At 38.9% G+C, this 27,781-nt stretch overlaps 1 protein-coding gene across 1 annotated transcript in view; it reads left to right on the top strand.

Moving 5' to 3' along the window:
* Positions 1–254: 254 nt before the first annotated feature.
* LOC143289050 (cullin-4A-like) overlaps positions 255–27,781 on the top strand; it is a 200,259-nt gene continuing 172,732 nt past the window's right edge. Inside the window, exons 1-3 of the mRNA XM_076597859.1 lie at positions 255–635; positions 16,121–16,341; positions 25,869–25,937. Of these exons, the coding sequence (XP_076453974.1) occupies positions 380–635; positions 16,121–16,341; positions 25,869–25,937 (546 nt within the window). The 5' untranslated portion in view covers positions 255–379. The remainder of the gene's footprint in view (positions 636–16,120; positions 16,342–25,868; positions 25,938–27,781) is intronic.

Here is a 27,781-nt window from a genome sequence, read left to right as displayed (position 1 = left end):
TTTTTATTACAACGTTTGGACGAAAAAAACCCAAACAAGTTGCAGATCTTTGTTGTTTTTCCTTTCATCTGGGTGGTTGCAAAACTGCTTTTATAAAAAAAAGGACAGTTAATAACACTGACAATTATCGTTCCCTTTATTCTTTTAAAATTGTGATTAAAAAAATTTTTTGATCACAGAAAAAAAAATTGTTCCATTTTTTTCACAACCCATTTCTGTGTTTTTGCCAACAGCATTAACTCCCCTGCCTTCACTGGCCCAGGATCTGCGCCATATTGATGCCTTCGTTAGATGTTTTTTGATGAAAATACTTCTCTGTCGACAAAATACATTTTTTGTTGAATGTATCCGGCCTGTGTGTAGGCCAAAAGAGTGATGCATGCCTCTCTCAAATGCAAACAAGCGTGCCTTGACTGAGGAAAACAAAAGAGAAACTGGTTCAGCCCCAAAGCGCAGTCGCTCAGGGTGCAAAACTACGGAACTCGATGAGCCGCAATCTTGTGCCACGATGACCGAACCCCAAAAGAAAGCGAATTTTTCGGCTTTATCAGGAAACGGCATTAGCAGACACGCTTCGCCATTGACAAATACAAAGCCAAGTGCATCCAAAAAGCTTGTCATCAAGAACTTCAAAGGTATCTCTATGTTGATCGACAAACTTGATGGAAGAAGTGTTTGTCAGTGTTGACATGTATCTTATTTACAACTTGCAGTTGTAGACTTCTGACGTGGTGTGACATTTAATTAGCCTAGACTGAAACATTGGTAAACCTAGATCTGCTTATGATATGTTCCGTTTTTCAGTACTTAAATTGACACATCATCCATCCATACATGTATCCATAATTTTATGTGCTAAATTTTATCATTGAATGTATCGCCCTTCCAATGAGTCCCACGACCTGTTGTTCATGTTTGATTATTGTTAAATACATATTGCTGTGTAGAACAAAATGTTAAATTGGTGATCAGTGCCACCTGATCAGTAGATAAAGTAAGAGTGGATAGTGAACTGGCAGTTTGATTTCATACGAATTACTGCACGTTATCTGTTTTCATGGTAATTTTGTTATTTAGTCATTTCTGGGCACACCATCATAGTAATTGTGGAACTATCTCCTTACTGAAGTTATTCCATATTTGCCCCTTTTCCATCTCTTCTTTTGCATTGGCAGAACATGCAGAAAGGATGGAGGTAGAGGTGATAGGGTGGGGATGAGGGATGAGGGGAATCAAAGTCTGTTGATGGGTCAGATACATAACAAATGAAAAGAGCAGTGTGGAAGACTGTTTACATATAACCACCATGCACATGTAACACAGGTCTGTTTGCACCACCTCCCTCTGGTATATAGGGAACAAGCGATGACGACATGAAACTGGGATTGTCAGAGTTATTTCCCATCATATTGGTCCTCGACAGCACTTTTGTTGATTCGACGATCCAACTTGCTTGAACGTCTCGTGCTCTAGATCGATTAACAAGTGTAAAATAGAAAAGCAAAGGAAAATAGGAAGAACGTTGACAAGCTTGATCTTGAGGCAAGATGTCCATACATCAATAAACTTAGCTTTGTGAATGGCTTCAACCAGTATGAGTCATTTGAGAGTGATTGTGTCTGTATGTTATTATTATTATTATTTATCACAACAGATTTCTCTGTGTGAAATTCGGGCTGCTCTCCCCAGGGAGAGCGTGTCACTACACTACAGCTCCACCCATTTTTTTGTATTTTTTCCTGCATGCAGGTTTATTTGTTTTTCCTATCAAAGTGGATTTTCTATAGAATTTTGCCAGGAACAACCCTTTGTTGCCATGGGTTCTTTTATGTGCGTTAAGTGCATGCTGCACATGGGACCTCGGTTTATCGTCTCATCCGAATGACTAGTGTCCAGACCACCACTCAAGGTCTAGTGGAAGGGGAGAAAATATCGGCGGTTGAGCCGTGATTCGAACCAGCGCGCTCAGATTATCTCGTTTCCTATGCGGACGCGTTACCTCTAGGCCGTCACTCCACTGATGTGTCACTTTTGTTATATATGTGTGTGTGTGTTCTTTGATTTTACGCCTGTTCAGCGTTTGTTTGTTTCTGAGTGGTGTGTCAATGTGTCTATAATGTGTTACTTAGTGTTTGTGTGTGTGTGTGAATGATTCACTGTGTGCTTTGTGTGTGTGTTGTGTCATTGTGTGTGTGTGTGTGAGTTTGTGAACGTGTTCCATTGTGTGTGTCTGAGTGTGTGTTGTGTTAGAGAGAGATAGAACTAGAAGGAAGAGGGGGGAGAGAGAGAGAGAGAGAGAGTGCATGTTTGTGTGACTTATGTATGTGTTGGGTGGGGAGGTTGGTTTCAAGCTGTGTGAGCCAACAGCTGAAGCACACATATATACACACCCACACTATCATAGCACAAAACAAACACATATGCTGACACTGCACACGCGCATATGTACACACACAGTGTACAGAGTACAGGGCAAATTTCACATTATTTCACCTCGGTATCTGATAGGGATAAGATGAATGATGTAAAACCTTTTGGTATTATATCTACATATCACTGAGTGATTGTGTTTGTAATGAGGATCTGTCATGTCTCCTGCGTGAAGATTATATGGTCTTTTCATGAAAATTTCAAAGCAATCAATTATTACTACTACTTTTTACCCAAAGGATTCTACAAATTGATGCTGCATACATGATTGTAGACATAATCTCATTTAACTAGTCATGATCAGCATCTGGCGACAAGAAGAGCCTCTTCCCTTGTAGCAGGGAAGGCAGTAAAAACTGTAATACTACCAGGAAAAAACTGGGATATCATGAGTAAAATTGTAACTTTTCAATATTTCCTCTTGATTCATCACTCTTTTGTGCCTGGTGTTTTCTGTTATTTTCACTCTGCTGTGCCCAAGGTGAAGAGATGAGGCCCTGCAGGGTGATACTTTAACATTATAAGACATGCAGGCTTACTTGAAAACATAATAAACCTTTTATGTTGACCTTTGCAGTTAATCTCTGTCTGTCTGTCTGTCTGTCTGTCTGTCTCTCTTTAACACACACTACACACACACGCACACACACACACACACACACACACACACACACCAACACATGCATACACACACAAACTCAATCACACACATGCATGCACGCACACACACACACACTCTTTCTCTCTCACTCTCTTAAATTTCTCCCCCCCCTAACCGTATCCCCCCCCCCCCCCCTCACACACACACCTTTCAGCTCAGTTCAATCAAATTTTTCATAGTAGAAATGTATGTTTGGTTTTTTCATAGTAGAAATGTATGTTTGGTGTCATATACTGTACCATGTCAAACTGATGCAAACTAGGCCTATTGGTTTGCTCTGCTTGGCCAAATTTCGCACGGCTAACAGTGAAAAGACTGATTCTATGAATATATAGATATGCCTGTCACTCTGTGTGTGTGTGTGTGCGCGCGCACACACACATCAGTCAGTCAGTGTCTGTGAGTTGTGTGTGTACAAACATCAGTCAGTCAGTGTATGTGTGTGTGTGTGTGTGTACACAGTGTGTGTGTGTGTGTGTGTACATCAGTGTGTACATCAGTGTGTACATCAGTGTGTACATCAGTGTGTGTGTGTGTGTGTGTGTGTGTGCATCCAGTATAATGTTCACCTTATAGTTATACACTAATCTGAAGACATGTCTTGTTTCTGTTTTCTTGTGTTTTTCTTTGAAACAGTTATTAAGCAGTGTACTCCAAATTTCCTATCTGCAATGACACTGAAAAGCAACAACCAAGGCCCACATTAATTATCTTTGTTCATCACAAGGGAACCAGGGTCGTGACTGATGAAACTAACAACAGTAACAGACACAGGTCGGGACTGATGAAACTAACACAGGTCGACAGGTCGAGACTGATGAAACTAACAGTAACAGACACAGGTTGACTGATGAAACAGTAACAGACACAGGTTGAGATTGATGAAACTAACAGGCACAGATAGATAAAATGAGTTGGATAAAATTATATTTTTTAGGCTAATTCCTATAGTGAAGCCATATGAGAAGCCAACAGATTGTGGATCAGAATTCACTAGAAAAGCTCGTGTGAGCCAAAGTTTCAACACGTGTAATGAAAACTACCCTATTTGGGGAGGACACTTGAGCATTCAGTTTATTTCGTAGCTAACAACATTGTGTTATCCCCACGGAAATGTCTTGAACAAACACGCACATGGAAATGTCTTGGAGAAACACACAAATGTTCACTGGTATAAAAAATTGCAAACGTCACTGTGGTGCGCTGGATAGCTACGATAAATGTCTGCCTCTTTAATTTGTTCTATGATTTCTTCAACCTGTTTCCTGCTGTAGTTTCAACTATAGGAAATCGTTAAAAATCGATACCCAGTGGGTCTGGAATCAGTATTATTTACTTGGCTAAAACAGCTGAAAATGCAGCAAGTGAGTGGCATTGCTCAGTATCTTTGTGGAGACGATTGTAGTTTAGCACCTCGTTACATAGTTTTGTTTTCATTTTCGTTCGTTGCGCCTGACAAAATGGCACGTAACATCATCTTCTCAAGTCCTGTTGCCCCAACCTTGATCTTTGTTTTTCACTGTCTTATTCTGTCATCCCTTACCATCCTCTCAAACTGACCCATACACAATAAGAATGCCTAACAGTAACTCAAACTGTCTCTTTTACATTTTTCATTGTCTTATTCTGTCGCCCCTTACCATCGCACATCCTCAAATTCACAGATAGTAACATACACAATGTAAATGCCTAACAGTAACACTCACACACATACACACACACACTCTCTCTCTCTTTCTCTCTCTCTCTCTCTCTTTCTTCATAGACAATTGATATTTTCTTTATGTTAAAACTGCTTTCTTTCTTTTTTACATTAAAGACTTGATCCTCTGAAATAAACAAATGTTTTCCCGAGTTTTAAACAAGCCATTCATAGCTCTCAGACTTTAAGCCTGTAACCCTGTAACCAGTGTCGGAAATATTACTTTAATACTTGTTCTTTCTTTGTGTGTGTGTGTGTGTGTGTGTGTGTGTGTGTGTCTGATGCATATATAACTTATTAAACTTCTGAAAGCCGGGGAGTTAGAGAACCCATCCGCAAGTGAAATTTCCACTGATTTGCGCAACAGGCAAGTGAAACAAAAAAAGATTATGTTGACCCCAGCTGTTGACCTCTTTTATGAGTTTCTCAGTTTGACACAAAATGAGATTAGAACAGGTCCTACAACAGCATAACTCAGTTTGAAACAAAATGAGATGAGATCCTACCGATACTGTACCGACAATATACTCTAGTCGTGTAGACCATATATTATTTATTAAAATGTACCTGAGACACGCTGAGGGCAGCAGATGCAAATTCAGCCAGCCAAACAAATTGAAAGGTTCAAAGGCTGACTAGTCTTACTTTTACAAAGGACTTGTATTGTAAGCTGGCCATCTAAAGGAAACCAAGGCCAATTAAAAGATACAAGTGTTTCCCCAATTGTTCAAAATTCTTCTGGAGAGAAAAGAAGGAACATTTGATATATTTTGATGGGATAAGTAGGTCACACACACATATGCAAACATACAAGTGGACCACTGTGTCTGTCCCACATCCCAAGCATCTCTTCCTGATTACCCTCAACATTCTGTCCCCTCACATACACACTTTACAAACACTATACAAATACAAACAGATACAATCACACACACTCTCACACTCACACACACACACACACCTATGTGATATGCATCTGTGGTAAGCAGTTCGGCTTGCATCATTACTGCCAAAGTATTTCGCTGAGAATAACTATTCTGCAAACTATTTTTGGAAAGTTGTTATTAATGAGGTTGTTATGATCAAACTTTCAAAGGCATTAGTTCATAGCCCTATTTCTGCATTCCTTTAAATGTAATGTACTTCAGAATCAATGTTCTCAATTATTATCATAATTGAATTGTTACTGTTAAATTTGATTGCATATTAGTTATGTATTTTTTTAGAACAATAGTACTAGTTTTTTACCTCTGTTTTTCTGACTTCTCCTCTCTTTGCCCCCCCGCCCCTCCCCCCCACCCCCTTCTATTTGAAAATTAAAAAAAAAGAAAAAAGAAAAAAAGTATAATATCAGTAATATCTGTTGTTCAGATATGGAACTCTTTGCCTCACCACGTCTGTCACAGCCCCTCACTGCCTTCCTTTAAACCTAACCTCAAGACTTTCCTCTTCCAGCAGCATTTCCTCTAGACCTTGTCTCAGACATGAAACTTTTTGAAAGTAGTTAGTTGATTGTGCAGGTATATTTGTAACACTGTATTGTATGTGCGTCAAATGTATGTATACATGTATGTATGGATGTATATATGTATGATGGTTGATGGATGTATGGATGCATGCACGCACGCATGTATACATGTATTGAATTTATGTATATATTGGATGCATGCATGCATGCACACACGTATACATGTATGTATGTATGTATGTACGTACATCTGTACATGTATACGTATGTATGTATGTCTGCATCATACGTACGAGTTTGTATGTGCATATGTTTATTGTGCATGATTGTGAGTTGAGGACTGAGTGTGTTTCGTATGCATGTGTCATTGTGTGTGTGGATTGTAAAGCCCTTTGTGCAGTGAGGAAAGAACTGATAAATGATCAGTTATTTATTATTGTTATTATTATAATAGTAAAAAGACGCAACACTAAAGAACGAACACACACCACACACCACACACACACTCACACTCACACACACCACACACACACACCACACACACACACACACGGTATGCCAACACTGACACATCCATGATTCTGTCTCACACTCTGTACTGGCTTATAGATTTCCTTCAACGCATACTTTTCTCTTTTTGGTTTTACAAGTGCACATAGTGACATATTTTTCTTTTAAAAGTGAAAAGACAAAACTGAAGACTACCCTCAGCCCCCCCCCCCCCCCCCCCCCCCCTCCCCTCACATACACAGTCTGTAAAATTTGTTTTGTTAACATTCTATTTATTGTCTGACACTTGATCTGTAATTTTTATAACTCTTTTAAGCCTTTCAGTTCCGACCATGGATATCCGCTGGTTAGGGGTAACAGCAGCATCAACAGTCCAGCTGGTCATTTGAATACGCTTAATTCCTTGCAAATGGCGACTGCCTTGATGTGTGTTCAAATCCAGATCTCAACAGGTTTTGGCTTGATTTTGATGCATTTTTTGTTTTGTTTTTGGTTTTCATGGTTTTGTAAAGCAAAAAGTTGTTGAATGTGTCAACATGGATGCCAGGATGTAGAATACAAAAGAGGTGGCTACAATTTTGTTATCCTCACCATGTTGACAATAGCAACTTTGAAAACATGATTATGATAGAAAATTAAAGTAATGTTGTTGATCAACTCAACAACTGAGGTCGTGATTCTGGTTAATCCTTGTGATGATTACATCTCACAAGGTACATCAACAGGAAAGTGGCGGTGTCATGTTAGACGTGGGCATATAAACTTGAATTAGGTTGAAAACTTCATTTTGGCATTTTCATTTACAACGATTATGAAACATCTTCACCTGAAAGTTTCAGGGCAGAATTTTTTTTTTTTTTTTTTTTTTTTTTGCTGCCCCATCATCTGCACCATTTCAGTGGCATTACTCCCATGCCGCTCATTTAGATTCCCCCATACACGAACACACCTGGGTTCGTCTGTCACAGTTCCATTGTTGGCAGTCCACAGGGAACTATCGATGTTAGGTTGCCAAGAGGCTGCACACCAGAGGAGACCCTGCACTGCTGCTGAGTCACTTCGGTGGTGTTCAGTGGTGCTTGTTCTGATTCAACGTACCTAGAACACCACCTACTAAGCCCTCTACTAATGACACTAATAGCTTCGTCGCGGAGCCAGACTGAGTGAGCATCTGTCCTAGAGTGGAGACTGCCAACAACAGCCCCCCATGAATCTGCCGACACTGAAGACATTGACAGGACTTGCCCCAAGCACAGAAGTGGAGGGGTATTGAAACTGAGGTCACCATGAGAGCAGGGCATGAAAGGCCACAGACTTTGAGACTGTTTTGTTTATATTGATGATGATGAAGGAGGAGGAGGATGACGATGATGATGATGATGTTGCTATGGAGGTCAATTTTGGTTTGGGACTGCGTGACAAGGCTGTACTCTATGCTTCCTGTCATAATGGTATCCTGGCGTTAACCAGGCCCGAGAGATACAGACACTTGCAGTGTTGGTCAGGTAATTAGACCAGCACACCCAAAGATGCATCCTTGAAGTGGATGACACTCAACTGTGTGGTCCCAGTCTCCCCATTTAAGCCCACATCGCATTCAACCCTGGATAGGAGCCGGCCAAGGGCCGAAAAACCCACCTCTGCTGGGATTCGAACCCACGTCCTCCCAGCCGTCAGTCTACAATGCTAACCACTTCGCCACGGTGGCTGGTTTCAAGGCAGAATATTGCTTACACATTACAGTGGGCTTTTGTGTTGTAAAATTGTGTGATAGTGATTGTGGGTGAGAGGGTGTGTGTGGGGGTGTACACAGTATGTGAGCATTAATGTATAGTGTTTATGTTTAAAACTACATGATAGTGGAGGAATCAGCATAATTGCACTTCTCTCTAACTCTTTAGTAAAAATCTTCCCCTGATTGGGAGTTGTCTCATCCTGTCAACATTGAACTTTGAATAATATATTCTCCATTTTCCTTTAAGAAAACATATAGTGATATACTTGTACATGTATACTTTTGAGCATTATTTTATTTTTACTTATTATTATTATTTTTTTTAAGAGGTTGGTGATTATTTTGCAAAAATCACAAATGGTTCTATACTTCAAAGGGTTAATTGTCTTTTTCTGTCTCAGTTTATTTTTGCCTGGTGAATCTTGCTTCAGCTTTCCTTGTTGTGCCACATATCTGCAGTAAAATGGCATTTACAGTAGCCATTCCAAATTAAGAGTTTTTTTGTGTGTTGATCTATGCCATGATGAAATGAAACATACTCACTGAAACTGAAAGAGTGGAAAAAACACACCTTTTATTTAAGTTTTTTTAAGGAAAAACAAATGCTCAGGTCATGTAGACATCCTCTTGTTGCAGGAGACTGTGAGGCTGTGCTCTGGGTGATGTTTCTGGCACAGCATCGGTTGTGGCTTGACAGGCCTTTTCAGGAATGGCAGTCTCTCCCACACTTTGTGCAGATGAAGTCTGATACTGGTCTGTCTGACTCTCAGCCTTTCTTCTTTGCTGTTTTGCCTCTGACTGTTGGGCAAGTGTCTTTTCAAACTTGGAGAGGCCTTTCTGCACTATCTGCCTGCCGCCATCCATAATTGTTCAGAGGCCACAGCTTCCCATGTGTCTGGGTTGATGCCTAGTGTATTCAGGTCTGTTTTCCAGACATCTTTGTATCATAGTTGGGGTTTGCCTGTAGGGCGGTTTCTTTGAGCCAACTCTCTGTACAGGAGGTTCCTGGGTATTTGGCCATTCTCCGTTTACATGACGTGTTCAAGCCAGCGCATGTGTCTGCTGCAGGAGGGTGCACATGCTGGGGATCCCAGCTCTCTCCAGGATAGTGTTGTTGGAGACTTTGACCTGCCAAGAAATGTTTAGGATGTGACAGAAGCAGAGCATGTGGAAGGCGTTGAGCTTTCGCTCCTGTCTGGCAGTGGCATGTAGTTTCCAAGCTCATGATGCAAACTTTGTAGACCAGGACCTTGGTGTGTTCTGTCAGCTTGCTGGTTTTCCATACTCTTTTTGAGTTTGACAGTCTGAACTTGGTGGTAGCAACCTTGCCAGGAAGCTTCTTTGGCTTGGTGTCAAGAGAGATGGTGACTGAGAATCGTTGAACCCAGGTACACAGTCATGGACAACTTCCAGTTCATGATCAGAGATTCTGATGTTGGGTAGGCAGTCCATGTACTGTCCCATCGCTCAGGTCATATTCCAGTATATTGTATTGAAAAATATGACTTGTATTTGGACTCACAATGCTGCTAGTTTTTCTTTAAATTGATCAGTATGGTCTCATACTGCATTTGACTAAAGAGTTAAGAGATCAAGCTACTCCACTGACAGCCTCAGATTGTCATGAATGATTATGTTCTTGTTTCCATAATCACCAAATGCTGGCATGGATTACAGATCTTTAACATGCGTATTTGACCTTCTGCTTGTGTATACACATAAATGGGGTTCAGGCACAAGCAGGTCCGCACATGTTGACCTGGGAGATCAGAAAAATCTCCACCTTTTCACCCACTAGGCGCCGTTACCAAGATTCAAACCCAGGACCCTCAGAATTAAAGTCCAGCGCTTTAACCACTTGGCTATTGCACCCGTCATGAATGATTGTTACAGATGTTGAGTGCCATGCTCATTTTTCCTTTTTCTAATATCTGGTGTGCCTTAGTGATGATAGCTACTGTATTAAATTAACTGTTTACCCCAGCTCACATTATAACTTAAAAACATAACACTTTACTAATAGAGTCAATATTGAATTGTATGGGTTTTAAAAACACAAAATTGTTTATTTGTTTTCCACATCTGATGTGTGTTGGTGTATGCATGTGTGTGTGTGTGTGTGTGTGTGTGCGCATTTTGAATGGGAGTGAATGATGAGGGGGATGTGCAGTACCCTTGAGTAAGGCCGGATGTAATGGTGATCATGATTAGTGTCAAGGTATTAAATATTAAGTTCATTTTTGCCTCAGACAAAAGTCAGGACATTTAACTCATTCTATACTGCCCAATGACTTCCTTCATTATACTCTTTGTACTGGCCGTTTGTTTATGTTACAAGAAAAATATCTTAAAAAAAGAATGCAAGTACATACAGCTGTGAACTTCTGTGTTGATACCATGTGGAGTTATGGCCTAGAGGTAACACGTCCGCCTAGGAAGCGAGAGAATCTGAGCGCACTGGTTGGAATCATGGCTCAGCCGCCGATATTTTCTCCCCCTCCGCTAGACCTTGAGTGGTGGTCTGGATGCTAGTCATTCAGATGAGACGATAAACCGAGGTCCCATGTGCAACATACACTTAGCTCACGTAAAAGAACCCATGGTCAACAAAAGGGTTGTTCCTGGCAAAATTCTGTAGAAAAATCCAATTTGATAGGAAGAAACCAATAAAACTGCACACGGTGGGGGTGGGGGCGGGGGGGGGGGGGGGGGGGGGGGGGGGGGGGTGGCGCTGTAGTGTAGCGACGCACTCTCCCTGGGGAGAGCAGCCCGAATTTCACATAGAGAAATCTGTTGTGATAAAAAGAAATACAAATACAAAAAATTGAATGGCCTAACATGTGGCAAAGTTTCAAAGCTCTCACTTTATTATTGACTGATTTATCATATTTTGAAAAAATTCTTGTTTTTCACAACTGACATAAAGGTTTTTTACCCTCATATATTAGAAATTTTACAAATGTGGTCTTTTGTACCCATAGACACTTCCTAATTGTAGCAATTGAAAAAGGCAAATGCGTATGCACAGTGGATATCCACTATAGAATCAGTTTGCATTCAACTTTTAGCCACAGTACTTGCCGAAGTTGACGGAGACGCCATGTTGTTAGCGAGCGAGAAGGCATAGTTGGGTGACTACCCTCGCATGTATTGTACTCAAAGGCATTCTCGGCCACAATAAAAATACAGGTGCACTTTTAGGTGACTGTAGAAAGAGCTGTGCCATTTAGTTTCGCACAAGACCGTTAACCTATGAACTATGAATTTTTAAACTCGTGGTACGCTATAGCGTACCACAGTTACAAAGCGTTGTGCGCATGAGGTAAGCTAAAGCGTACCTTTGTAGATAAAGAGTTAAGAAACATAGCCACTTTCACATATATTATTATATCTGTCGATCAGATTCTTGAAATTGGCAGTGTGTATAGTGATTTTACTGGTAAAGTGATGAGAATGATCACACCTGACATTCTATTTATTTTGGATTGGACAGCTCGTATTACTTTCAACAACAGCCATATAAGTATTTAAAATGATGTCATATATTGCACATTTCACCAGTCTAATAACTCTTTCACTGCTAAGTTTCTATGTGAAAAACACTTCCAAGCACCAAATATTTTAGTCTTGACACAGATAATTCTGTTTGTGTCAAAACCACACAGTGGACTTGTGCACTTAAACTTGATCAAGGGGGGAAGATTGGTCAATTAACTTCAGTTGGCTGCAGCTGTCAAGTTTTGTTACAGGGACCCATTGATGTCAACAAAAGTTGCTGATAGTGGTGAGCTGTCTAGTTGACTTAAGTTGCATATGGTGGTGAAAGAGTTGATGCAGAACAATGAATCATGTTCAGTCCACGTCTTTGTTGGTTTCCTGTGCATCAAAACGTTAATTTATGAAGGGAAATGAAAAATGTTTTGTTCTCAAAATGCGTGCCACCTTGACATTCCTTGCCCGAAACAAACAAACATTAAAAATAATAAAAACAGAACTACTCCTAGGACAGTCCAAGCTGTTGATTAGTAAGATTACAGTTCTTAATGCTGTTGTTTTGGTAACTCGCTAAAAAAAAAAAAAATTGCAGAGCTGGCAACACAAGTTCAGATGCTGAGGTAGAGAAACCTTGCAGAAATGAGCAAATTTCTAGCTTTATTTTGTCTATTGCTGTTGTTTCTTCATTGTCAAAGTATTGGTGCCTGTTGCTGTGAAAGGAAACAATCAGACTCAGCAGTTTGTTGGGACAGTCTCTTTTTTTCTAGTTAAACAGGCCTCTTTCTGCTTGAAGCCCTTGATGAAGTCTACAGATGCTAAGCAGTTGTTGTACTGAGAAAATAATGTCTACTATGGATCTTCCTGACAATGAAGCAGCATAAGAATTCTGGTTAAAGTATATGAATGTATGTATACTGCCAGAGTTTATAGGCTTGAGTTGAGAAGATTCCACAGTCCAAGCAAAGACCTTTTGCACTTCAGTCAGAAGGAAGATGCCATGGTTATGGTTGTTCAGGACTTGAAGTTACAATCACTTTGAGTGTGATCACCTTTGTTCTTGAACAAGGTTACCATAATTATTTGGGCATCCTGTATATCTTGAGGGATAATCTTCTCTCCAGAAGAGACAGAGAAGACAGTGCAGATGTGGTAGCAGGATCATTAATTTTTCTCAGCATTGATGAGTTCTGGTGGTTTAGAATCATTTCTTGGTACTTTTGTCACCAATCTTGTGGTTGCTTTCTCCAGTCTCAAACTCAACAATAGGTGGTTCTTCAGCAAGTTCACCCTTGCTGGGTAGACTTGGCTGTGACTAAGAGCTTCCTCTTTCACAGTGTTCTTAGTCAATAAGAGCTCAGGGTAGTGCTCCATCCATATTTCCATCTGCCACTGTAATCAGTTATGACTTCACCTGTTTAAGACAACAATGGTGCCACCTTCTTTGAGATGGACTTTTAAAAATTCCTTTTGTTTTAATTACACATACTATACTGTGGCCCACTAGTGCAGACTCCAGCAAACTATAATGCTGGTTATGCAGAAAAATTAAAAATAGGTGTGCTTTGTGTCATCCCTCCCCCCCTCCCCATAGTACATTACCTCCCCTTCCCTCCCTTTTGTAGAATGTCTTCTTCTGGCAACCATCTTCGACCCTGACTTGTGCATTTCGTGCGGCTGATTTAAAAAAAAAAATAAAAAAAAAATGGGGAGGGATACGTTTTTTGATACATTATCTTCCTTTCTGTTTACTTCTAGTCTTTTTTTTTTTTTTTTTTTTTTAAGAACTGAGTCAAGTTTTCTTTGAAGAATGAAGAAATAACCTGTTTAGTGCCTAAAAGATGTCAGCAGTCCTTACACAGAATGTTGCCATTGTGCCTGTAAGATTGATTTGATTAATATGGATACTTACATAGCGCCTATCCTCAGTCAGAGACCAAGCTCTAAGCGCTTTACAAACACAGGGTCATTTGCACAACAGGCTGCCTACCTGGGTAGAGCCGACTGATGGCTGCCACTGGGCAGTCATCATATGTTTCTTGTGTCATTGAATCAGACTTCAGGCACAAACACATACAGTGATATACACTCAGACAGACATGTAACATTTTACATGTATGACTGTTTTGTTTATTTACCCCGCCACTTAGGCAACCATACTCCATTTTCAGGTGTGCATGCTGGGTGTGTTCTTGTTTCCATAACCCACCGAATGCTGACATGAATTACAGGATCTTTAACGTGCATATTTGATCTTCTGCGTGTGTGTACACATGAAGGGGGTTCAGGCACTAGCAGGTCTATACATCTGTTGACCTGGGAAACTGGAAAAATCTCCACCCTTTACCCACCAGACGCGTCACCGAGATTTGAATCCGGGATCATGAAAGTCCAATGCTTCAACCATTCAGCCACTGCGCCCAATCACTGACGTCCTGCATTTGTTCCAATTTTTCCTTCACTGGAGTTTGGTTCATTGAACAGACAGATTCTGAGTTGTCAGTTTAATGATTATAATATAAACATACTATTTAGATATGCATACATCAGATGGGAGACCCCTTTTTTCTCAATGTTTTGCTAACTGGACTACATCAATCGTGCATATAAAATGGGTTTGCATCATATGCAAAATGGGTGTGTGAAACTTTCCCGCCAAGGCAGTGGTCCCTGTCAACAGATAAACACAACTTTACAGATTGTATGGTCATAACAATGAGGGATGTATAGATACCTATCTTGTCTGATGATTGGTTTGAACTTGAAGGTGATGACAACTGTGATGAAATTGACAGCAATGTTCAACACTCTGTCCAGTCCATCTTTACAACCAGACATCAGTTTTGAGTGGGTGGCAATGATTGACTGTAAGGGTGCAGTACTTTCATGTAATTCAAGAAGAGGGGGAGGAGAGAGAGTGGAGTGGTGAAAGAGAGTAGGTCAAAGACCAGACAGGGTGTGGAAAGGGGGTGTGGCCATGACCTTTGAACTGTCTCTCAGTGTTCAACTGGCAGAAAATGGACAACAACCAATAATCTATTATCTTTATCAACCCAAGGTGTACATACAAGGGATAAGAATCATGTGTTTTTATTATTTCATGCTTTTTGTCACTCATAATTTGACTGACTATTTGAGCGGAGGCAGACCAGATGTACTGCAGACACTTTCTTAGGTCAATTGCAACCAGGAGGGAGTATCATCAAAGAGCTCCCTTCTATAAAGTGGGTAAACTCATAGGTGTTAAAAAAAGCTTGACTGCTCAGTATCTGATTCTGAGAACATGATCAACTTTTTATCTTGACTGAAGTTTGTCATTGCTTATGCTATGACCATTCACTTGCATGTCTGCAAGTGTTGTGATTGCTGTCATGAACATATAACTTGTTTTATTTTCTTATACAGTATGATGTGACAATAAGCATGCTATTTCCATTTGTATTTTGTTTCTTTTCTTTTTGGATGTCATTCTGTGGAGATGGAAATAGACTTTTTTGATGCATATAAAATATTACCATCACTTTGAAATGCATGGATAGTTGTCTATAATCAAAATAATTGGTAAAAAAAAAAAGCCTAGGTTCAAAATCCATATAATTTTCCTTCACAAATAACGTTTACTTGTTTCAGTATCTCCTATAGTTTTTATACTAGAATTTTTGAAAAAATTTGAATTACCCTTGATTTCTCAAAATTCTCTGGCAAAGGGAGAGCACTTTTTTGACAAAAATCTCTGGCACTTAATGAGTTAATTTCCTGCTTTGTTTTCCCCTGCCATTCGGTTGTCAGTTTAAGATGGTTATTTTTTTTCCTGTTTTTTGGTGTGGTTTTTTTCCATAATTTTTGTGTGTGTCCCTGTTACACACACACACACACACACACACACACACAGACACACACACATATTTTTTTTTAAATATAAATTTATTTATCTATTGTCACCATTGTCTCTAAAAACTGAAGTTAAAAAATCCAAAATTGAAAACATTTTTTTTCACACAGAAATCAGAAACATCAAGTACAATACAAACTTCAGTTTTTAGAGACAATGGTGACTTACCTTTTCTGTTGTCACACAGAATAGTTTATTTACTTTTTTGTTTTGTGTGTTCTAATTTGCAGAGAAACCTCAGATTCCTGAGAACTTTGAGGAGCAGACATGGCTGAAGCTTGCAGAAGCAGTAGGGGCTATTCAGAGGAGCTGTGCCATTCGGTACAGCTTGGAGGAGCTGTATCAGGCAGTGGAGAATATGTGTTCATACAAGATGGCTGCAGGTCTCTACCAGCAGTTGCAGTCTGTGTGCATGAGACATGTGCATGCCAGCCTACAGCAGTTTTTGGGATATCCTTTATCAGCTTATGCAAAGCTAATTATGTCCATACAGGTTATCTTACTTTTAGTAAATCAGTTATGTTTCCATGGATTAAAAAGAAATGATAATGATATGCATGTATTCATACTGGCAAAATGTTTAATGGCTTTAAAGTTATACCGTATAAAAATTTTGTGATGTTCTAAACAGGCTGTGGAAGAGAATCAAGGGCAACAGCTGAGAAAGTGGTGGCTCATGATGCGCACTTGAACTGACAGCAGTATACTCCTTTTTGGCATATATGTATGTGTATATCTTTATGGAATAAATACACATATAAATATATTTTTTTCTAGAAATATTTTTTGTGCTTTTTTTTTTCTTTAAACATGTGGGAGTCTTGAAATTAGTTAACCAATAGAACTGACTTGGTACTTTTGAGGAGCAAAGGGCTGCAATAGCACTCCATCAATCAGATGGGGCAATGTCCATGCAGCTGCCTTTATATTGTTCTCCATACATCTTCTCCATGCCTGTTTAAGCCTGCCAACTTTTCCCATGGTGGTTCCACTCCAGTACTTGCTTATCTGGTAACATCGTCACTCTTCAGTGCCAAGCATTATTTTGGCTTGTGCTTCCTGTTTGCCAGGAGGTTTTTGGTTGGGAGGGGTAATAATTAACAACAACAAAATTCTAGCACGCAAAATACTGCAAGAAAATAACTTCAAATTATACATAACCAATACTTTACTGAAAGGAAACTGAACAGACTACCAATTTCTGAATATCAGTTTCTGATAGGTTGAAGCTTACTTAAAACGCTGGTCAGCAATGAGTGAACAATGAATGTGAGAAGAATATATTTCACATAACTTTCTGCATTTATGTTATAGATTGTTAGTTAAAGCAGCTGAAATGAACCCAGAAAACCTATGAAAACTAACAGCTAAATTTGTCACTGTACCTTATGTACAGATAGAGTCAGGAATTATAATCCAGAGTTCTGGTTTTCTACACATTTTCAGCCCACCTCACTTTCTTGGTAACTACAGTAGGAATGCACTCGGCAAACAGTTTCTTTTAGTGTTTTTCGTGAGAAATACAAATCACACACACACACACACACACACACACACACACACACACAATGTATTAGCAGTCACACACACATCCTTCTCATGCCATGTCTTCCTGCACCACGCGGACAATAGCAAAGAAGTTAACAGTGACCCAGTGCCACAGATGTGTCAGCTGTAAAGAAGTAGCGGTAGGAACAGAAATTTTGCCAAAAGTACATTGAAAAATATCTGTGCATTATGCCCTCCATTTTGGGAAACTCACATGCTCACTGTACTGTGTGCGAGTTCGACATTTCTTTCAGGCCCAAGTGTTTTATGCCTTGTGGATGAAATGTAAGTTTGCTGATGTGGCTCAGAGTCCGAGTGTTCCTACCAAATTCAAAATGTTCCTACCAAATTTCTTGATGGGGGTGGTCAGTTTTCAACTTTGTCTTCAAATTTGATCCATACCAGGCAGCCTTCACATTTCTGATCTTGTGGTTGGAGATGGCTGTGGAGGCTGCAGGGTCTTGCCTTGTTGATGCATAATTCAGTGCCTTATCTGTGCTTCCATCATTGATGGTTTGGTAGATAAACTTCTGAGTTTCGTTGATGTTTTCGCCTTGGATAAGGTCTCATTTTTGTCGATTTTCATGTGTATTCAGTCTTCTTAGTGTTGAGTTTAATGCCTGTTCTCTTTGCTGCTTTGAAAAAAAAAGTGTTAGTTTCTCTTGTTCGTCTTGGTGAGAGGAAGCTTATGTTGTCAGTGAGATCAAGATCTTGTTTGAAGGCTGTTGGATGACTGTGTCATTATTTTGGTAGGTGTAACCGTGTTCATCACCCAATGGACGACTTGCAGACAAATTGATGAGAAGAATCATCCCTGTCTTATGTCTGTCCTTAAATCAGATAGATCAGTCTGCTTGCTGTTTTGAATGACCTGTCATGTATAGTTGTTGAACAGCTGTTGGAAGATGGCAGTAAACTTTGCAGGCATTTCTTAGCGGTGTATTGGCTTCCAAATAATGCCTCTGTGCTTTCTGTAAAATCTTTTTCAAGTTGGCAATTGTTTGTAGAGGAGGAGGGGGGCTGCTATTCAGTTCATTGATCAGTTATATGCGCATTGTGACAATATCATGTATGGTTGGTGCATGATTTGATTGTTGGAAGCCTGCTTGATCTTTTTGCAATAATTCATTGAAGGCTTTCTGAAGCCTTTCAAAGGTTATTCTGGCTTAGACTTTGCTGAGTACAGATGGTAACATTATACCTGACTAGTTTTTTACAGGATGAGAGATTTTCCTTTGATAGTTTTATAAGGTATACCTTTTTTTCTATTTTCACTTTCCGGTGTATCCCGTTTTTCCTGTTTTCACTTTCCAAGTGCTTGTTCCCATATTTTGTGCAATAGTGGGCTTCTTCTCAGTTGTCAGTCTTTTTTACTTCTGGTCATATGCCATTTCAGCATGCTGCTTGCCACTGTTTATGAAAGTTCCAAATAGCTTCATTGGTAGGCTGGTGTTCACTTCTAATGGCTGTGTTCCAAGTTGGATGTCTGGGGTTATAAGGGGATCCCGTTTCATAATTTCTTCAAAGTGTAGGGCCCATTGTCCTCTCAGGTCAACCTCACAAGTCATGGTTATACCACTTCTGTCTTTCACTGGTTGGTTTTAATGATTTTGCTGGAGTCTCCCTGTTATCTAGTATAACCTTTTCATGTTTTTTTTTTCCAAGTAGCTTCTTCCACCTCTCAAGTTAGGCTACCGATGGGGTTTCTTTTTTGACTTCTTGCACTTTACTTTTTGGTGATTGGCTTCCCAGTACATTGTTTGAAATTCAGTTTTTCATGATTTTAGGTTGTGTTTGTCTACTGTTGAACTTTTCTTAATTTTTGGTCGGGTTTGTGCTTCCGCTGTTTCCTTTCAGTGATGAGAGACCATGTTTCTGTTGACAGCCTCTCTTTTGTTCAGAGATGATATTTTTCTGTAAATCAATATACTGGTAAATATGCAAGTCTGAGAGCCCCAGGGGTTGATCCTGGGATTAGTGGAAATCTTTTGAGAAAGTCAAGGGGTATATATATATATATATATATATATGTGTGTGTGTGTGTGTGTGTGTGATAGGTTCATTTTCCGTAGGTTCATTTTCCATAGGTCACACTCGTGCGTTTATCCATATTCCCAAACTGTTTGGATTCGTACCTGGTTCAGGTTATTATGAACTGTATGCTTGAGAGAACCCATTTGAAATGCCACTCACTGCCATGCTTTTCTTTAATGTTGCTTGTCTGGATAAAAGATGAAGTGCTCTTTTGAAAGTGTCTGTTCATATTCTCCGTTTGTAGACCCCATAGTGAAGAGGCTTTGAGAAGAAAGTAATTTGTCAGAGCATCTAATCTGAAAATGACAGGTTTCCCAATGGTTGATTGAAGTCAAGCCCGCAGTTGTCAAAATGCTGATTATGATAGATGGCGATCCCTGTGTGGCACATGTTGATGCTACTGTGAAAAACAAACAGTGCATACCCCTAGATGCATGCATATGCACACACACACATACGTGAGCACGCGGACATACACAGAGGTAAATTAATGCATACACAACACACACACACATACACGTGCGCGCGCACACACACACACACACACATAAATACATTGTGGAAAAAATTGAAACAGTTAAAAACAATGGAAACGCATCAAAACACACAATCCCTGTCAGTTAAAAGATGGATTACCCTTTTACATGAACTTATTGGAAACAAAGTTGGTATGGATGGTGAAAACCAAAATACCAGTGATAATGGGATGAAAAACAGTTTTAACAGTGTGGATTGTAATAACACTTGTTTAGATAATATCTGACACAGAAGTAATAAAAGCGTGCCAAAAATTGAAGAACAACAAATCACCGGGCATAGACGGCATCAGAAATGAGATAATTAAAGCTGTTTTACTAGACTTACTTCCCACAATTAAAACAGTACTTAATTACATTCTAAAAACTGGATGTTATCCGGATTTGTGGAAAAATGGGATATCTATCCCAATTCATAAAGAGGGCGATAAATCAAACCCAAATAACTACAGAGGAATAACTATCAATTGTTCTTAAAGCAATCTATTTTGTCTAATCCTCAACAGCAGATTAAATGATTATGTAGAATCAAACAATTTACTTGCAAAAGAACAAGCTGGATTTAGAAAAGGTTTTAGAACTACAGACCATATTTTTGTGTTGAAAAAAAAAATTGATTACACCATAAAAAATAGAAAGAACAGATTATATGCATGTTTCGTAGACTTCAGAAAAAGCTTTTGATAGCATTTCACAAAACTTTCAAAAATCGGTATACAAGGTAGGTGCTTCAATTTGATAAAAAGTATGTGTACAGACACAAAAGTCTGCACCGTAATGAAAATGGATTCTCCCCTTCAATCTATGTCCGAAGAGGAGTACTACAGGGAAATACACTGAGCCCCACATTATTTAATATATTTATAAATGATATTGTTGATTGACTCCCAGATACCGATTCGCCAACAGTTAGTCATTCTCAAAACAAAAGTATCTCTTGTCTTTTATATGCTGATGACTTAGTATTACTTTCAAAATCTAAACATGGCCTACAGCTGAAACTAAACCAGTTACATTTATATTGTAAACAATGGGGTATCAATTGAGGCAAAACAAAAGTTGTCATATTTTCGAGATCAGAACCATTTTTAAATGTGGAACAGAAGTTATAGAAACAAATGAACAATATAAATACCTGGGAATAATATTCCATAAATCAGACAATTTTGAAAAGGCTATGGACATCTGGCAAAACAAGGTAATAAGGTTTCTCTTAGTCTTAAAAGATCTTTCAAGAATGAAAACATAGGCATACATATAATATCACAATTATTTGATAGTCTCGTTTCACCTATACTAACGTATGGAGCAGAAAAATGGTTCCCCACTTGTGAAAAAGCAGATGCTACTTTTACCTTTGACAAATTATATAACCATTGTCTCATGAACAAATTACCTCATGAGCATGTGCATCCAAACTTTTTTAAGCAAATACTGGGAGTCCACAAAAAAGCCACAAACTGAGCAGTGCTTGGTGAAATAGGTAAATACCCCTTAAGTTTAAAAGTGATTTGTCAAGTAATAAAATTTTGGTTTCCCATAACACAGGCACAAGAAAATTCATATATCAAAATTGTGTATGACGACATGCTCACAGAGGAAACAAAACAGCGAACATGGATTAATTTCATTGAAATTATATTACAGAATCTTGGTTTAAGACACGTTTGGAATAATCAGTCAACATTCAATATTCATAATCTTAGCCACGTTATAATGAATAAACTAGAATATGGATATGTTTTACTCTGGAAGAGAAACAAATCTGAAAATAAATCTGAACTACTATTCTATAATAAAATTACTTGTGAATATAGAACCGAACCTTATTTGCTTGAAGGATATCTTAATTATAATCAAAAACAATCATTATGCAAATTAAGAATATCCTGTCATGATTTAGCAATAGAAAAAGGCCGATATTTCAACATCTCAAAGAAAGGAGACTGTGTTTACAATGTCAAACAATTGAGGATGAATTTCATTTCTTAGATGACTGCGAATTATACAAAGAAATTAGAATAGAATTCATACAAAAAATTCAAAATTACATTCCAAATATTATTAAACCCAGTCAGCTAATACTGGAAGACAAACTTGTGGGACTGTTTGGGAAATTTGTCAGTAACTGCTGTCAAAAACGCCATAGCGTGCAGGAGTTATTCAATGTCTTGTTTAATATTTATCTATTTTGTTTTGCTTTTTTGTGCGTGGTTTCATGTAACTTTGCATGCGTGTCTTATAAACCTTGTTCAGGTTTAATTGACATTGAAAATGATTCTGATTCTGATTCACACATTCTCTCTCTGTCTCTCCCTGCTCTCTGTCTCTCTCTCTCTCTCTCTCTCTCTTTCACTCAGTTTACATCAGTTGTTTCACAGCATTCCAGTTCTGTAAAAAGTTTGTCATTTCATAATTATTAGTTAATGTATATCTGTGTGTTTATAGATATAACCAATCCAGTCATTCACCATGTACCTTTTAAGTACTTTTTTTTAAATGAAATTTTCTGGTTATGATTGCAACTTATGCAAGAGAGCTTTCCAAATGCCTTTTAAACCATATTTTTGATTTAGCCCTACCACAGTACCTTGCCATTTAAGTACACTTTTCAACACTATTCTTTTAAAGGGTCTTTAGTTGGAGGGGGCTTTGCCCCCTTATCCCCACCAGAGGCATTGCCTGATTCAGCCCCCAGGTTCCTGCCAGTCCCACCTGGTTCAGTAGAATCTCTGATGATTCTTTTTCTTTCTGACGGCTTGGGAACTTCAAAGATCTTCCCGGTTTTATCCAGGTGTTTCCTATGTCAATTCAGAATAAGCCTCAAACGTATTCTTCAGTTCACATTGGTACTTTTTGAACTTTCAGTTTGCTTTTTTATATCATGTGCACTGTATTTGTTATTGTATGACAGTCTTCTGGTCTGGTCTCTGAAAGCTTTCAATTAAACCGTCATGGTGGCTTGAACCAGTTGATGATCTGCCCTTAGCTTCAGTTTGACATCTGATAATAATAATGGAAATATTATATATAACGCCTCCTAACGCTCAAGGCGCTTTAATTTCCATGTGGATTAATGAAGTGTTTTTGAATTGAATTGAATTGAATTACAGTAGCAGTAAAAAGTAATACCAAAGAAACAATAATATGGTATGGTGTATAACGCAAAAAGATAACAAGTAACTATACATCACAGACACACATATACACACAAAAATGGGTGCACTCATGCATGCACGCTCACGAGTGCGTGTGTGCACGCGCGCACACACACACACACCTTTAGTGGCTTTACTCTCAGTCCAATCTTTCACAGCCCTTCCTTTGACACTTTTTGTGTCTCCTTCCCTGTCTCTAGTCGTCCCATCTCCTCTGTCCAGTATCACTAACAGTGAAGATGTTAAACTGAAGAAAGAAAGAAACACACATGCGTGCACATGCACACACACACACACACGTACATACACACACACATAGACAACACAACAAACACACACACACACACACACACTCAGATATCATTAGTGCTACGGAATCAAGAGACAAGCAAATTGCAAAAATACCTACTTTTTCACCAGTCCCTGAATGGGAGCAGTGTAAAGCTACCTTTGACATGGATTATACAGATTTATCCAAGAACCAGTCACCATTTTTGTTAAAACCTGAAGTGCTCTCCCATATAGAAAATCAATATTCTAATTATCTAAAAATATACACAGACGGATCTGTTCTAGAAGATGGTAATTCAGGAGCGGCTTTTGTAATTCCTTCATTTAGATTAGAAAAATTATACTATATTGGTAGACAATATTCCATTTTCACAGCTGAACTTATAGCCATACTTATGGCCTTAAATTATATTTCAGACATTCCGAAAACTGTCAGTGAAATTCTATTATGTGTAGACTCGAAGTCAGTATTAAAAGCTATAGAATCTCCAAATTCAAAGAAGCGAATAGAGATGACAATGGAAATAAAACATATTATTCACCAACTGACAAAACAGGGCATTAAATTAACTTTCTGTTGGGTACCTTCGCACTGTGGAATATCTTCAAATGAGTGGGTAGACCAAGCAGCTAGAAGAGCAGCACGTAATTTCGAAGGCGCAATACAACTTGACATCCAGTTAGATCTACATGAATACATTAGTTGTATAGAAAATGTCTCTAGAAATCGATTTAAGAAATTACTTATAGATTCAAATAATCAATATTACCAATGTTGTGTAAACACAAAGAATGCAGCTAATCCCAAACATTTTCTAAATTTGACACCAGCAGCACATTCAAGACAAATTACAAGTCTAATGTATAGAATTCGTTTAAATGCCTTTCGTACAAAATTTTCTAAAAATATAAAATGTGTATGCGGTAAGCAAATAACTGTAAGTCATCTACTCATTCATTGTCCGAGCATAAGACCGTTAATTCCTAAAGATGTAGTTGATGACTTTTCTTCCAATATTTCATTAGCCACTGAAAAGATTTTGAATGATTATTCATTGCTTAGAATGTTTTCGGAAATTTTAAACTCCAGTCCAGTTGGTATCCTCCTTTGATGTGTTATAATTAATGTTGTTATTTATATTTACATTGTTATAGGTTAATACTTGTTGATATGCATATACATATTCTCCTTCCCATGACACCTCATTCAATACACACCACAATCTCTTTAGACCTTTTTCTTATAATATACTTTTCCTCTGTTACATAACATGAATCTTTTTTTTTTTTTTTTCTTTTTTTTTTCTTTTTTTTTACACTAATATTCACATGCATTCCCTTTCCTTTATCCACTTCTTTACTCCTTTCCGTCTAAAAACACTTATAGTGAATAGACGTTAAACTGAAGATAAAACACACACACACACAGACAACACAACACACATACACAAACACACACACACACACACACACACACACACAGACAACACAACACACTCGCACAAGCAACCACACCCACACTGTCTTCTCCGTTCTTGTGCACACACATCACAATCAAGTAATCAGTCTGGATGTATAAATCATGTTCTTAAATGGTTGGGAGAGATAGGCCTTAATCATAGTAATGGGTAAAGATATATGTTTTCAGGCCTGACCTGAAAGACTCGAAGGAATTGCTGTGTCAGAGAGAGTATGTTAGAGATTGTTGGCCATGGTGTATGCATGTGAAATGAAGCTGAATGACCCTGGTGTCGGCAGAGGATCGAAGGGTCCTGGAGGGAATGTATCTAGCAGGCATCTCCATTTTCAACCTACAGTCATGTGGCTTATCTGATTTTCTGCAAGTTTCATCTGAAGAAATTACGGTTGGCTGTGGATTTTCTTGTGAGATGAATACTCAGAATTGTTCTCCAATGATCGAGTTGATGAAAGCACAAAACTCCATGCAGTTCAGTTTTCATTTTCATGTACACTGTATTTGTGTGATTGTCTCTGAAAGCTTTCAGCTGATCCCTCATGGTTGCTTGAACTAGGTGATGATTGGACCCGCATCAGCCCTTCACTTCAATCTGACATCTTTCAGGTTTCTCCTTTTTCAGCCTACAGTGATGTGGCATATCTAATTTTCTGTAAGTTTCATTTCTGTGGGTTTTTTTTTACTAGATGAATAGTCCTCCAATGACCAAGTCAAAGAAGTCACAAAACTTGAGTTCTGTTGTCATTTTATGTGCCTGTGCCTTGTATCCCAATAACAAGTTCTGTTTGAGTTTCTTGTTCTGATTTTCCTTTCATATCTCAAATAGGATTTTCAGATTTCTTTTGTCTACTACTAATTCTTCTTTCTCATCTTCTTATGCAACATTACCAGTGGAATTGCATTCATAAATTGTTTGTCCTTAACAGCTAGCACAGATACATGTGAACATGAACAGTTCCTGAAGTTGATGAACAACTGTTGGCTATCCCACTGCAGACAAATGGTAAGATGATTTTTTTTTTTTTTCACAACAGCTAGTACAAGGCTATACTGGTCTACTTGTTTTTGTCAGTCATGTTTTACCGCCCTCTCCCATGTGGCAATACCAGGGACTTTTTCATTTAATAATGTGTTCTCATCTTCTGGATGATTGCCTCAGCTTATTTAAATGACAACACAGGGAGCAGCTTGCAGTAATGGTGACCAGAAGCCATTTGGTCCATCACCTCTCCCTGTCCTGAATAAGTGGGTGGGTTTGTATTTGAGGTCAACTCTAGGTCAACCACAGAGCTATACTCCTCCTGCTCCACTTTCTCTTCTATGTTGGCTACATCTAGCTCTTCAGTTAGTACCCCACCCTCCCTTCTCTCTGCAAATCATCATTCTAACATTGACATGTCAAGCGAACCGACAAGTTTTTTGCCACACCTAGCACTCAATTCATAGTCAGTGAATAAGCTCCTGCAAGATGGCAAAATCTCTTCTCTTTTTTTTTTTTTTTTTTTTTTTTTTTTGGTTGGATAACACTACTGTTTCCAATGACTAAGATAAGTTTGTGGTTCATTGTCTGCCATTTTGAAAGCATAGGTGGGGTGTGGGGCGTGGGTGGGTACTGGCTGTCATACAGAGCAGAGATCAGGTTGGGTTCAATAGACAATAGGTCATATGACCGGAAGAACATAAAATCACTAGGTCATTTTGAAAATCAATAGGTCAAATATCACCCGTCCCGGGCTTTTTCAAACTTTAATAATGCACAAATGAAAGGAAAATGTAATACATTGGCCATTCTGGTCATTCATTGACTAGAAAAAAAAGAAGTTAAGAATGTCATTGATTTCTGACAAGAAAATGCAATGTTCTGGTCTTCTGCGTTGACTAGAAAACATATACGACTGGCTCATTTACTGCTGTCAGGCGATTATGCCTTGCGGGAAGATGACGCAAGGACAACCCTTGGTTTTGCAGCCTTCCATGCACCGAGGGCATCTTCGGGTGCCACCTTGCCCAGCTTGACAGAGAGCAGCTTGTTTTGTGTGAGGGGGTTCAGCCTGTTTCTGAGGGCTTTCAGTTTTCCCGGAACTGCACTCGGTTAATGCAAAAGTGGGAACGCCAATTCTTCTCGCCGAAGCTCACGAAAGGCAGCAATAAAGATTCGTTTCAGATTTCGTTTCGTCATGGATCCGTATTTTAATAAACCAGTTTATAGTCATTTCCTGTAGGAACAGACGACAAAGCGATCGCGATCGTTAAAGAGAGAGAGAGAGAGAGATGGTTACTTTGGTTGACCGACTGGTCATAAAAACAATAAGTCATGTGACCTGGCAACTTGAAAAACAATAGGTCATTTCAAAATTAAATGCGTCAATGACCGATGACCGATGTCGAACCTGATCCCTGCAGAGTGTAATTGACTGTAGCTTCTCTCAGATAATTGAAGTAGACATATCAAGCTTTGTGAATAGTGGCAGTTGGGACACATCAACTTTAAAATAGAACTGTGAAAAATCCTGAAATGACACTGACATATACGTGCGTCATGGGGCAAATAGTGAAGCATTCCTTATGATGTGTGTGTGTGTGTGTGTGTGTGTGTGTGTGTGTGTGTATACACATATATATACATGTCATGGGGCACTCGAGAGGTTAAGCACTGAATAGTCACTCATTTGACCTATGGTTGACTAGACAAGTCCATGACAGAGAACAGCGTTTACATATGGTGTTTATGTTTAAAACAGCTTGATAGTGGAGGAAAACAACGTAATTGCACTTGGTTGTTGTGTCAAATACATGTGCTGACATTAGCTCCATTTCCACCCGTAAAATAAGCAAACTTGAATTTTC

Source organism: Babylonia areolata, chromosome 13 (assembly GCF_041734735.1).
Source record: "Babylonia areolata isolate BAREFJ2019XMU chromosome 13, ASM4173473v1, whole genome shotgun sequence".
Lineage (NCBI taxonomy): Eukaryota > Metazoa > Mollusca > Gastropoda > Neogastropoda > Buccinidae > Babylonia > Babylonia areolata.
This window is presented reverse-complemented; position numbering and strand designations above follow the sequence as displayed.